Source organism: Nematolebias whitei, chromosome 2 (assembly GCF_014905685.2).
Source record: "Nematolebias whitei isolate Nwh7 chromosome 2, NemWhi1, whole genome shotgun sequence".
Classification (NCBI taxonomy): Eukaryota; Metazoa; Chordata; class Actinopteri; order Cyprinodontiformes; family Rivulidae; genus Nematolebias; species Nematolebias whitei.
Window position 1 is genome coordinate 13358703 of NC_056499.1, and position 14219 is coordinate 13372921.

The 14219-nt window shown below is 43.5% G+C and overlaps 2 protein-coding genes across 2 annotated transcripts in view; one reads left to right on the forward strand and one right to left on the reverse strand.

Moving 5' to 3' along the window:
* Positions 1 to 400: 400 nt before the first annotated feature.
* Positions 401 to 7183, reverse strand: gatm (glycine amidinotransferase (L-arginine:glycine amidinotransferase)). Its single transcript, XM_037690335.1, has 9 exons — positions 7044 to 7183; positions 5345 to 5560; positions 5074 to 5269; positions 3667 to 3857; positions 3358 to 3495; positions 3120 to 3284; positions 2955 to 3018; positions 1609 to 1725; positions 401 to 1513 (listed from the first exon to the last, which is right to left on the reverse strand). Exons 1-9 carry the CDS (start codon positions 7110 to 7112, stop codon positions 1401 to 1403), a joined length of 1269 nt encoding a protein of 422 aa, XP_037546263.1. The 5' UTR covers positions 7113 to 7183; the 3' UTR covers positions 401 to 1400.
* Positions 7184 to 11530: 4347 nt separating this feature from the next.
* Positions 11531 to 14219, forward strand: part of zgc:158482 (uncharacterized protein LOC100009650 homolog) — a 13143-nt gene continuing 10454 nt past the window's right edge. Inside the window, exons 1-3 of the mRNA XM_037696945.1 lie at positions 11531 to 12011; positions 13233 to 13442; positions 13518 to 13676. Coding sequence (XP_037552873.1) covers positions 11531 to 12011; positions 13233 to 13442; positions 13518 to 13676 — 850 coding nt within the window. The remainder of the gene's footprint in view (positions 12012 to 13232; positions 13443 to 13517; positions 13677 to 14219) is intronic.

A 14219-nucleotide genomic window follows, 5' to 3' on the forward strand; every position in this document is an offset into this window, starting at 1 on the left:
TGTGTTCTTCTCCACAATGTAACTCCTACTCATTTGAATATCTTGCACCAAAAACATTTAGGTTCACTTTTATTCCCCGGCTAATTCCAGTCCAGAAAACATTCATCTTTAAAATGTACTGTTCAAATCCCTCAGAGACGAGGGACATCGGAGTACCGCTTGTTTTAATTTAAACTTTTTTAGAAACTACCTGCTTCTTGCATCTCTGGATCCCCACACCATCAACCATGTTTGTTTCTCTCTGGTAAAATTATTTGAATATTTGGATGTTAATTACCAGTCACGTCAAATTATTAAGCCCAACAACAGAAACATGTTACAAACACGAGCCAAAGCAAACGAGACAGAAGTTCTTAAATTACATTTAATAACACGTGTAAACAATGAAGCGTCACATCCATTCCCGTTTCCTTTAAGTTTATTGTTTCAAAACAACAAAATAAATCAAAGCAGTCAAACACATCTCGGTCTAAAGGCAGCGGAGGAATCATAAGACATTACATTTTCCAGCGAAACATCGTTCTTGAAGCGTCCAGGTGTGGTTAGCGTGACGAGCAGCGCGGACTGTAACTGGCCCAGATGTGCAACAGGAGAAAACAGCAGAGGCAGAAGGTAGACAATATTTGATACGGACCACTTTGTATGAAAATATATAAAATTAAAACAAATGAATTCCTGGGAAATCCAATAAAGATTTGTAAAAATATAAGCAGAACTTTTCCTGTTTACTCAATTAAAAACTTTACAAAATAGTGATAAGATGTTAAAATGGTTTCATGACGTACCGAAAAGATTTATACATGACTTTATAAAAAAAGGAAATATTGGAACGAGACAGAAATATTGTTTTTGAGGGTGCTTTTCACCAACGTGTCTAACTCTCTCCCTTTCTTTTTAATAAACTCTCAGGAGGAGCGAGGTCTGAATGAAAAACACCCTCAGAGTTCACGAGGAGGTAGCTCTTTGCCTCCGTACCCTTGTTTCATGACATTCACATACCAAATTGTACCTTGTCCTCAAACTTCGGCTTGTAGGTGAGAAAGCCTTTGAGACTTCATCTTCGCAGTAGCCAGGCCAGAAATGCAGTTTATATTGAGTTTCCCGACTGAAGTAAACGGATTGTTTGTTGATATCGAGCAAATATTTGCTACTTATCGCTGAACAAAGCTGTTTGCAAAGAGGCAGCGAATCAAAATCACTTCTAAACGTTCATTTAAGACACAATCCGGAGGAGCTCAAGACTTCAACGTCCAAATTATTCTTATTCACACAAAGTCTGAAGAACCGGCACATGCACTTCTAATAACGAGCGTGCACATCGCAGATTGATTGCTAATTAAGAATCCGGATTGAGGCTTTAGTTTCCAAAGCTCAATAAAAACTGCCTGTTTCTGGCACGGCTAGTGGAAGTAGGACTGCAGGGTACCGCGGCGGCGGACATCGGTTGTCCAGCAGTGGAAGCCACCACCAAGGGAGTTGGCATGGCGAATGTTCACCTTTATGGTCTTGATACCTGAACAAGAGATATATATAAAAAATTAGCATGACTATAAAAGATACAAAAGCTGATGTAACCGAAGCCGGACTCAGACGATGGCGTGCACTCACCGAGGCTTTCAAACATTTTCTGGATGGAGGTTTCGTTGGCGTCAACCATGACCCGTTTCTCGCCCAACATCAGGACGTTCATGGACAGCCATTTGGAGGACATCCACAGTGGGTGGTCTGCACAGAAAAAACTTTTCATTAGAAAATAACCTCCTGTCTGAGCGCTGAGTCAGCATCAGACAAATGTTTATTTTTTTTCTGTACGGTCATGATAATCCAGCTACATCTGCTGTTTTAGCTGTTAAACAACGTTCAGCTCATTCAAATCGAGCTGAAGGTTTTAGTTTTGTAGCTATCGGAATATTACAATGTTCTACAATCTGATTCTGCAAATAATTTTGTTGCGTTTAGCTACTTTTAGCTTTTAAATAGCCTTTTAGTTTTAACATCTGTCTAGCATTTTGCTATTTTTAGTTAGCATCTGCTATGTTTATCTAGCCTTTTGCTCCTTTTGCCTATTAGCCAGGCTTTGATGCTTTCAGCTTGTATTTTGCTTCATTTAGATTTAAGCTATACATTGGCTAGTTTTATCTTTTAGCCATCTTTTTATTTTTAGCTTCTAGTTACTGATTTACTACTCTTAGAAACCATGTTAGGAACTTTATCTTCATGCTAGTCTTTTACTACTTTTAGCTTATCTTTTGTTTCTTTGTGCTAGCTTTTAAAATTGTTTTTTCTTTAAAGCTACTGTATTTATCGTTTAGCCATGTTTAGCATTTAACAAGCATTTTTTTATTTTTAGCTATTCTTTTTTTTTGCTTTTGTCTACTAGCCAGTCTTTCATGTTTTTGGCTAGTGTTTTGCTCATTGTAGTTTTTAGCTATATTTTGCTTTTTAAGCTTTTATTTAGTATTTTGTTACTTTTAGTTTTTAGTTAACATTTGTTATTTCAAGCTTTTAGCTACAATTAGCTTAACTCTTAGATGCTTTTTGCTTGCATTTTGCTTCATTTAGCTATTACTTCTTTAAGCTAGCCTTGAGTTTTTAGCCAGTCTTTTTTATATATATACTGTATACTTTTAGCTTCTAATTACTGTTTTGCTATTCTTAGTAAATCTTTTTGGCAGTTTATTGTCTAGTCTTTGTGCAAGTTACCTGTAGTTTGCTGTGGCGACCTCTGAGGAAGGGGGCAGCCAAAAGTAAAAAAAGTAAATAAAACACAATAAATCTTCTTGCTTCTTTTGCTGGTTAGTGCTAAGTTTTTGATTTGGTTTAGCTGTTTTTGAGCAGTATTTTGCTCCTTTTAGCTTTCAGTCAGTGTTCTACTTGTTTCAGCGTTAAGGACGCAGTTTCAGCGTTCCTCTTGTTCCTCCTTCAGTCAGAGAAGTTTCAGCTGAAGCTCTCACCATCGGGAATCAAGGGCGTCGGAGGTTTCACCACCGTCCAGCCGGCCTTCTTGAACATGTCCACCTGCGGGGAAAGGGCAGCGGTGAATCATTGAGCCATCGGTGAGTTCTACCATGTTTCTCCAACAGAGGGCAGTGTCCTCATCGAGTCCTGTCTGAGAATACCTGGCGACAGGGGCGGTCAGGATTGGACAGCACCAGCCCGGGGCCGATGATGTTGAAAGTAGCATCGATATGCATGGGGTTCGGATCCTTGAATGAGATGATGTGGACCTTGTAGTCTGGAGCCAGATGACGCCTCATCCACTCGATTCCCGAGTAGTTTGTAACCTGAGGTGGAACAGTTGACAGGAATGATCCTGGCTGAATGTTCAGATGAACTCTGACATCAGCGGCTTCCTACCTGACTCCTCTGGACGAAAAGGTCCCTCCCAGCTCGGATAAAGTCAGCAGCATCGAAGCAGGGCTCATGTTCTGTGGTCACGAACTTGCCCTGGGCAGCCAATTTGTGCCTGTCCTCCACGGTCCGGATGGGGTAGTCCTGAGTGACGCAAGAAAACACCAATTCACACTGAAGCAACCAAACCGAAGTGGAGTCTGTTCCTACAAACAAAAAAACGCTCAGGGCAAAAAGTTCAGAGGTGATGTGAACAACCTCAATGAGATGGTTGGTCCTGATCTCATAGGCTGATCCACCTGAGGTGGGCCTCACCTGGTCATACAGTTCATCCGCCATGGTGGGTTTCGGAGCAGTGGTCCACTTGGCTCCTCTTCTGAAGTACTCCTTGATCAAAGGTCTGTAGGCGCGATACTCAAAGAAGCGAGCCCTCCAGGCCATCGGAGCCTCAATGATTTCATTCCCCACAACTATCAGGATGTCCCTGGGCATGGCAGCATACATACCTGCAACAAGAAAACAAAAACAAAATTACCATTCATGTCGGGAAAATTACACACAATCCCCTGATAATTGTCAAATTTATAACTAGAGACAGGACCAGAAGACGAAAAATGAATTTGCGAAGGATGTGCACCACCTAGTGGAGGGTCCTGGTACTGCTTTAAGCCCCGCCCCTTCATTTTAACATAAACAGTACAATCAAACACATAAAATCTTCTCGTTTAATGGTCAATGTTAATTAAATAATTGTAGAAAAACTTATGAAGCTATACCAGTTACCAGCTGCTATGATTAAAAATAAATTTAATTCAAACGGTAAACTTGCTATGCTTCATCCCTGACATTTATTCTTGACAGATGTCTTACTCGTTCTTCCTTTCTTTTCTTTAGCAGCAGATGTTTCCTCCTAAAACTCTTCTCAGAGCTTCTATGGACGTCCCAGAAGCACTTTGGTAACAGCTGCTGTTTTTAAATGTGCTTTATAAATACATTTTACTTGACTTAAGTACGCAAACTGCAGCCTGCCGGGTGCAGCTCAGTCCTGTCACTCATGCTCAGACAGGTTCAGACGAGCGCTTTGTTTACACTGAGTACGTACGTGAATTTCACAATGGCATACTATGGAGTTGTTTTGTACCGTCAAGTTGAGCGTGCATAAAAAGTATGCGCTCATCTGCCTGTTGACTCCTTGAAATTGATTCAATGTATGGAAGGCAGTTTTACCATACAATCAAATCACATTCATACACATTCACATTCTCTTTACTATTTCATATTTTAATGTTAATATTTCTCCTGGTCACAAAATTGTCCTTGCTTGTCAGAATTTAATTAAAGATATTTAAAATTGCATTATTTAGAGTAAATATTAAAAACATTTCACTTCGTGCTCAAGTTCAAGGCACAAAAATTACTCCACAGCATATAAAACTGCAATATCTGATATAGTTCAGGTAAACTTTATTTTTTTATTTTATAGTTTGTAATTCAAGCTTTAATGCGTTTAGTTTTATTTATTACTTGAGGCTTAAAGAATGGTTGTGTGATTGACAGCCTGTTAACCAGTCAGGAGCGGGCGTAGGCGGGACTTTCCTATGTTTACATCAGAGTGAGCAGACTCTGGTTCCAAAAATACAACGGCCAGAAGACGTGTTTGGTTCAGTGCCAGTGGTGGAGACGCTGCGCCATCTTTATTTATTGAATGTGATGTCTTCATACCTGTTGATGTGAAGTCTGGAGTTCTGTATTCAACGGACCAGTCCAGGGGTTCTGGCCTCCTCACGACAACGCCCTCGTGACGGAGGATGTTGCACATTTCTTCGATCTCAGAAACGGCCTTTTTCAAGTGGTCCGCAGGAAAAGACTGGCCCCCATGCGTCTGGTAGAAGGGCCAGTACTTCTCATATGTGTTAGCCTGTTTGGGCAAATTAAAAAGAACAAATCACCGTCATGATTTCATGTTGCAGCTGCGCCATCTTGACGAACTTACTTTCACTTCCACGGTGAAGGGAGGCACGTGGGCGTTCTCAGCTCGCCCCACGATCACCTCCTCAAGAGGGTCCCATTCGTTGTAGCTGCAGACGGGACATTCCTGCTGCAGGGGCTCAGCGACAGCTTCCTCTTCAGCTGCATGTTGTTGTGCAGCTGCTGCACTCGAAGAGCTCTGGAAGGCCCTCTGCATCCAGCCGGCGACTGAGCGGCCAACCTGAGGGAGGGGTGGGCAGATTTGCATGAGTGTACAGAGAATATTTTCTGCAAAATGTACGGTTTTATTTTAACTCAAGACCACAGAGCAATAAGTTAATTCAAGCTGGGGTTTCTTTGTCTTTTTCATTGGTAAAAATAAAAGTGGGAAACTACATGAAAAAAACTTGGCCTGTTTAAATACAGTAGAGTGGAAAGTGATACAAGTCAGGGCTGGTTCAGTGCCAAAGTACACGTGTTATTAAGCAGCCTTATCTCCTCAGATAGCAGTTACAGTGTGGCCCCCACTGGCTCCGGACCAGCTCCGGTGTCAGTGAGTTTAGGAGCCTACTGGGCCAGACAGCTGTTCACAGTCACTCAGAGACCAAGAGAACAAAAATAAAGAGCAAAAAAAAAAAAATGATGTTAGGGAAATCAGATGACTCTTTGGACCCCTCGGAGTAAAAACTGTCATATCTGATTTCTTTTCCCCCCAAACGGCTTCATCAGGCGAGCAGTAAACGGTTCAATAAATCAATAAAGCTGCTCTGAAAGGTGCTAACTCGCTGCGCGGCGGCTGCTGGAGATGCAAAAATGTGGGAAAAATGCACAAAAATAGGGGAAATTTTCTTTGCATTTCCACCAAATCCTGAGTGTTTGCGACCACTTTCTGAAAAAGGTCGCCCACAACTCCTGAACACTGTAATTAAACTGTGACCTGTTTAATTAGAGGGACGTTACATCAGTGACAAATACAGATGGAAATATGTCAATTATCTTCAACAATAAAAGCAGAAATACAGAAGAATCCATGAAAGAACAGTAAACAGGATATGTTGCTCCACAGTACAGATTCAGCTGCCATCCCATAATAGTTCGTCATGAATTTGAGTTATTTTGTTGCCCATCTGAGCAGCTGCCCCACTTTCATGATTCAATCTGCTCACTTGACTTTAGTAAAGGAGGCATGCAGGCAGATCTGGACCAGGTTTTTTTTTATTAAAGATCATTTATCATCAGTGTGTTTTTAAACCTGTCAGAGGATAAAAATATTTATAAACATCAGGAAATACATTAATAATAATAATAAAAAAGAAAACACGTGTCTTCAATGTCCAGTCTGTAATGGAGGCTTTTTTGTTTTCATTGGTCAGTAATTTGTTAACGGTCCAGAAGTGATCCAGAGGCAGCAGACCAGAACCTGACTGCCAGAACCGGGTCACACCACAGCAGAAGACCAACCTAAGACTGACCTCACCTCGAGTCTAACCTGGACTCTGCAGACAATCTGGAGACCACTTTGAGACTCTTTTGAGAGTTATTATGTTCTTTTGAAAACGGTTCTGCCCTTTTCAGACGCTGCATCAGAAGAAAAAGTCCAATAAAATGTCTTTATTCACCTTTGATTGACGTGTGCTTTTTAACACCAGCAAACACACCAAGTCAGTAAAGAAAATCAAAGTTGTGCTAAGAGAAGTGCTAAAAGGCACCAGCAGGATACCAACCATGGCTCCGATCAGATGGGCGGCCTCGGCCCCCCTGCTACCTCCTCTCAGGCACCTGACGCGCAGCATTTTCCCCAGGAATAGTGAGCGGAACTCGGACACACGTGCGGCGCAGGCTCCGGGGTCGGATCTGAACTCTATGGTCCGGATCGAGGTCCGGACCGGATTTATAGCCGCGGGTCTACGTGTCTCTAAGATCATTGGTCGCCTGCAGGCGGGCAGCAACGTGACCGAAGAAAGAGGAGACAAGATCCCTGACTGCAGCGAATTCTTATCAGCAGGGCGTCAAAAAGCGCACAGAAAGATCAGAAATGGGAACATTTCTGCACGAGCCCAATAAAAATAACTAATTAACTCACGACTTCCATTAATTAGGCTGCACCCGAACCCAGACTTTTTTTTAAATTGAAAAAAAAAAAAAAAAAGGTATCGTCCGTCACGTATTTGATTGAGTCTCCTTTTGGAAGGTCTGTTAGCAAAATATCTCATGAACCACTGGACGGATTTGAACAAAACTCTCAGAAAGTAATCACTGAATGGAAAACTACAAGTGTTTAACTGCTCGAGTCAAATTAATTCAAGATGGCCGCCACAGCTATGCAAACCTGACAAAAACAAAAATAGCCGTAGCGCAGTCAGTTTTACAGATATGGAGCTAAAGTTTGGTGTGGTAGTAGCTGAGAGTGATCCTCAACACTTACTCCGAACATTAAAATATCACCTGGGAGTTTTACTTGAAAAATTACCATTAACTATTGGAATCAGTGTCTAATGTCTGTTAGCAAAATATCTCATGAACCACTGGACAGATTTTAACAAAGCTCTCAAAAAGTAATCACTGAATGGAAAACTACAAGTGTTTAACTGCTCGAGACAAATCAATTCAAGATGGCCACCACAGCTAAGCAAACCTGACTAACACAAAAATGACCGTAGCGCAGTCAGTTTTACAGATATGGAGCTAAAGTTTTGGTGTGGTAGTAGCTGAGAGTGATCCTCAACACTTCAAGCATATCACCTGGGAATTTTGCTTACACTTTACCATTAACTATTGGAGTCAGTGCCTAATGTCTGTTAGCCAAATTTCTCATGAATCAGATTCCAAAGAACGTTTTAAGAAGCCATCACTGGTTGTTTATCTGCAACTGATCAACATTTATAATAAGTTCAATTCAAGATGGCTGCCACAGCCAACTGAGCTTACCCACCACAAAAATAGCTTTGTTTCTCAATACAAGAGGATTTTAGTTTAAAACTCCAGGCCTGAAAGGCAGCGGGTGATATGCATTCCTTCAAGGAATGCCAGGGCTTTCATTATAAAAAGGTCAGCGAGAGAACAAACCCGTGGGTCCGGACAGGTTCTGTTTGTGTTTGGTTGCATTTACCCCGGCAGTGTTGGGAACAGCTTCTCACAGTGAGCTGAAATAATCAGCTTTACACCACATGCTCCATGGACTGTGCTCGCAGCAGTTTCACAACCCCCCCACGCCCACAGACCTCAGTGACTTCTCATATCTAAAGAAATATCTTCTCAAGGCTCAAAGGATCCGAGCTGAGGACGTCTGCAGCATCACTTCCTGCTCCAGACGCCACAGAAAGGACTGAACACGGTGAGCAGGTTTTTAAGACGCCTCGCAGAAACGACCGTCGTGCCAACAGATTTCTGCAGGTGCTCCACGGGTGCAGCGGGGTCTGAGCGACGTCATCAGAACGAGGATTCTTATTACAGGCGTGCACGTGCAGCAGCCGACCTCTGAGGCCTGCAGGCATCCAGATCTTCAAGGAGACGCCATCTGTAACTCGAGCAGGTCAAACGCATTTAGTCTGAAACCACAGAAACCTCGGAGTTAGTCTCCGTCACCGGCTGATGCTCAACTTTTGCTCTTCACTTCGACCTCTGGGAGCTCGTTGAGCTTCAATCTGACGAGCACGGCTGCTCAGAACAGTCACAGCTCAGTGAGGTCCAACGGGCCTGAAGCTGTTTTCCCAGAAACTTCGGCTGCTTCGTTCACTTGAGACTCTGCAGAGACGTCCCAGCAGGAACGCCTTTTTGTCATGTTTTAAAAAGTACAGAGGCAAAGAAAAGTATCCAACATTTGGCGCTCAAACTAGTTGTAATGAAGCCAAACTATTCCCAGAATTCATGTTTGAGGTGATTATTGACCGTAAGCTGTGCTGGAAATCACTAATTCTGTTCAGACAAAAAGATTTAAATCTGCTGCAGTATCAGAGGAAGTCGAGTCAGCAGGTTCAAACATGACTCGTTTACATTTATTAAGTGTCACGTTCTTCAGTCGATTCAGTTGATGATGTGGTCCTGTTGGTGTCATCTTCAGCTCTCTGGAGCGGTTCACAGGATGAGGATCAGAACCTCCAGATGTGAGACCCTGGTCCTGAATCAGAGGGTGGACTGTCACCTCCAGGGTGAGGTTCTGCCTCAAGTGGAGGAGTTCAAGAATCCCGGTTTAGTTCTCAGTGAGGGAAGAATGGAGCGAAAGATCTACAGATAGATTGATGCAGCTTCTCCAGTATTGTGGACTCTGAGCCGGTCCGTTGTAGTGAAGAGTGAGCTGAGCTGCAAGAAGAAGCGATCTGTTTACCTATCGTCTACGTTCCTACCCTCTCCTGAGGTCCTGAACTCTGGGCAGACTGAAAGAATCTGATTTTTTATCCAGGAGGTCTGAATGAGTTCTCTCTGCAAGCTGGACTCTCCCTTAGAGATCAGGTGAGAAGTTCAGTTCTCCAGCAGAGACTCGAAGTAGAACCTCTGCTCCTCCACATACAGGGGAGACAGCTGATGTGGTTCATCTGGTAAGAATGGACCCTGGACACCTCCATAGGCGAGCTGGTCTGGGAAGCTCAGTCCTCACCTCCTTCTACAGGTGTGCAGTGGAGAGCATCCTGTGCTCCAGCATCAACATGTGTCATGGAGGCTGCACAGCTGCAGAAAGAAAAGCTTTGCAGAGAGTGGTGAAGGCTGCACAGAAGTCTGTTGGAGTCAGTCTCCCCACCATCACAGACATCTCCACCTCCAGATGCAGGAAGAGGGCCACCTGCATCATGAAGGACCCCACTCACCCAGCACATACACTTTTTGCCCCGCTCCCCTCAGGCAGGAGGTTGAGGAGCATTAAGTGCAGAACCACTAGACTGAGGAACAGCTTCTACCCTGAAGCTGTTAGACTCATGAATATCTAACCAGAATAATCACTGTAATGACACTTTTATTTGAGATATGTGACTTATCCATGAGGCAGCACGGTGGCGCAACTGGTAGAGCTGCTGCCTCTCAGCAAGCAGGTCCCTGGTTCAAAACCCCGGTCCAGGGTCCTTTCTGGGTGGAGTTTGCATGTTCTCTCCGTGCATGCGTGGGTTTTCTCCGGGTACTCCGGTTTCCTCCCACAGACCAAAAACATGCATGTTAGGCTGATTGGTAACTCTAAATTGTCCCTAGGTGTGAATGAGAGAGTGAATGGTTGTTTGTCTCATTTGTCTCTATGTGTCCCTGTGATGGACTTGCGACCTGTCCAGGGTGTACCCCGCCCCTCGCACAGTGATTGCTGGACATGGGCACCGGCGACCCCCGTGACCCAAAATGGAACAAGCGGGTAAAAAAAATGGATGGATGGATGGACTTATCCATGCTGCTGATTTTTGCCTTTAAGCTGCTGTATTCACACCCATCTGCTCACAACTGACTCATGTTCAGGCTGCTGTTTAATACACCATATTATATTACATTAGTATTGTTTATATCTTGATCCTTGTATTCTGTTTCCTTTTTTATACTTAATACTTTAGCTATTTTTGGATGTAACTGGGACCCTGAGTACACAATTTTGTTCCGCCTCATGTACCACATGTGATGTGAATAAAGATACTTGAACCTTGAATCCTCCCAGAAGAACTAGAAGAAAGGTCTGGACCTCCCAGATCAAGCGACTGCCCCAGAGACCCAAGTCCAGAACCAGATGATGGACAGATGCATAAAATAGCAAAAACAGAAGAGACCAGTTTCATGAAGAACTTTTTTGTTTGCATCAGGACGACGTTGTTCTGCAGAACATTCTGTCCTCATCCCTTCAGGGCCTGAGTCCCCCCGCTGGAGAACAGCTGGAATCACATTTAAAGCAAGAAAAAGAAGGATTTCATGAAAGTTTGTTCTGAACAGTTTTGACTCAAACCCAGTTACACACGAGAGCTGCTGCCTCAAACACAAAACATTAAAAACATTGAACTAACCTCGTTCTTTATGTCTGAAATACTGTGTAGAGAAGATCCTAACTCTGGATCATAAAGTACTCTCAGGCTCCACAACATGAAGAACATCACATATGAACATTGTCACATTTCAGAGAGTTGTTAAATGTCATTGTTGGAGTGATTTGATGAAAAGCTTCAGATTCTTCTGCCACGCGCTCCGCCCCTCAACTTTTTTTTCTCTCAGGCTTTTGTTGCTCAAGTGGACTTTTAGGAAACATCTGACCATGGACTTGTTTCTGACTTCTCTCCTTTTAGGAAGCATCTTCCTCGTCCCGCTCCTGCTGAGGACTTTGTGCCCGCAGCTGTGGACGGATCTGCTGTATTTGCGGGATTTGTTGCGGGTTCTGGTCTTGTACGCAGGCTGGAGGAGGAGGAGACCCCCCTTCTTCGTCCTGGACCGATTCTTGGAGCAGTGCGCAGCGTTTCCACAGAAAGCCTTCATCGTGTTTGGAGAGGAGAGCTTCACCTTCTCTGAGACGGACAGGAGGAGCAACAAGGTGTCGCACGCGCTGCAGAACCAGGCGGGGTACCGACCCGGGGACCCCGTGGCGCTCTTCATGGGGAACGAACCGGCCTTCCTGTTCACCTGGCTGGCTCTGGCCAAACTGGGTTCTCCTGTGGCCCTGCTGAACTCCAACATCCGGAGCAAGTCCCTGCTGCACAGCTTCAGCTGCTGCGGGGCATCAATGCTCATAGCAGCTGAAGGTAGCTGGACCCCTCTTTAGCTGCTTTTACTGACCCCACAGCTGAACCTTCAGCTCATTCTGGACAGGGCTGCTGGGACTGTTGTTGTTGTTTTTGTTTGTTTTGTTTTTGAGCTTTTTTTTTTTACTTTTCAAAAGTAAAATCAGGTTTTCTTTAAAAACAGCTTCAGCTGCTGGCTCTGGGTTTGTCCTTTAGCTTGTAGCTACAATTCTGCTACTTCTACAATTCGTTGACTTTTAGATTCTAGCAAGCCATTTGGTACCTTTAGCTGTTTTACTAGCATTGTTTTTTTTAACTTTGGTGCTTTTATCTGATACATTTAGCTCTTGATTAGCCTTTTGTTACTTTTATAGTTGTTTGTAACTTTTAGCTACCGTTTTGGTACTTTTTTGTGCCACCATTCTGCCACATTTAGATTTTAGTTACTCTTTTGTTACTTCCAGTTTTATCTTACCATTCTTCTACTTTAGCTCCTGGCTAACTGAAACTTTTAGCTAACCTTTTGCAACTTCTGGCTTTTGGTTAGCATTCTGCTCCTCTTAGCTTTTAGCTCTTTGCTCCTTTTGGCTTTAAGATCTCAGTTTTTAAAGTTCTGCAGCTAATGTCAGCTGTTGTTCACACAACATTTCTTTTTATTTGTTTTCATTAAATATATTTGTAAACTTTGTATTTAAATACAAAAATAAAATGGCTGACGTTTTTTATTGACAACTGTAGAAGAAGAGAAAGAGAAAGCAAAACAAATGTTCAAGCTGCTTGTTGTTATCGCCATGGTAACCATAAGCCCTTGTCTGTCTCTCCCAATGAGACAGAAACACAGAGTAAAAAGTAAGCCTGGGACAAACAGCCTGCGTGAAAACCTGAAGTCCGATCCCAAAACGTCTTGACCCGTGAGCAGCAGAACATTCTGATGGTACCACGGGTTCTGTTTGATGGTTCTGCAGGGTTTTATGGAGGACATATGACAAGTTAAAACAAGTTTTCACGTCCTGTTTTCTGAGCTCAGCTACAATGGAAGTCAACAGGAGTTTGGTTGTGTGACCTCAGAGAGGAAACATCTGTCTTACAGCACAGGAAGGCCCGTCAGCTTAAATGTGATAATACAAAATACATTTTTCTCATCAGTAGAGGGTATAAAGTTTTAGTCACCTCATATAAGTATATATATATTTTTTGTACAGAGTTGTTTTAGATAAAGTCAGCGTATCCATTTGTTTGCAGATCTGAAGAAGGCGGTGGAGGACGTCCTGCCGTCTCTGATGGACCAGGGAGTCTCCGTCCTTCTGATGTCCAAACACTCGGACACGCCAGGAATCCAGAACTTCTCCGATCAAATCGAAGCGGCTTCGGACGCTCCGATCCCTCGGTCCCTCAGATCACACGTCACTCTCAGAAGCCCTGCAGTTTACATTTACACCTCTGGAACCACCGGTACCGGAGAGGCCGGAGCTGGGTTTCTGTTCAGCGCTTCGCACTTTGTCCTGATCAGGTCTCGTTGTGTTTCAGGTCTCCCTAAAGCAGCTGTGGTGAACCAGAACCGGCTGCTGTCAGCTCTGGCTGTTTTATCCACGTACGGCGTCACATCAGAGGATGTAAAGTACGTGAACCTGCCTCTGTACCACACCGCGGGCTTCCTCGTTGGCTTCATCGGCTCCATCGAGTCAGGTGAGCTGGAGCGGAGGAGAAGGCGGCCATATTTGATTCACATGACTATTCATCAGCGGTGTGCAGAACATGAACTGTGTCGTCCTCAGTATAGAAGGTATTCAAGAGTCACCGGAGCGTGGTTACATGGTGGTGAGGACTATTTCCTGAAATATATCATGCTCCAGGGCTCCCCTAAGTTTTTCTTCAAGACTGGAAAGACTCCATTTGAGCTGGTGTTACCGGAGAGCGTTAATGTGGCGCACCTGGAGTTTGTTTTAAATTTTACAAATTTACTTTGCAATTGGCTAAAAATATACTGCCATGTTTGTTGGCTTCTGCGCATATGCTGGCCAACTTCTGAATTTGATTGCTTTGTACACATGAACACTGTAAAAATCTGCAATACACGAATAAAACCATCACTATGTTTAAATTTTAATTCAGAGAAACAAACAAACAAATAAATGGGAAAACAGCTCCAACAATGTGAATAATCAGTCGGCAACGTTCACGTTACGACCAGTGACGTGATACGACCAGTGACGTGATACGACCAGTGAC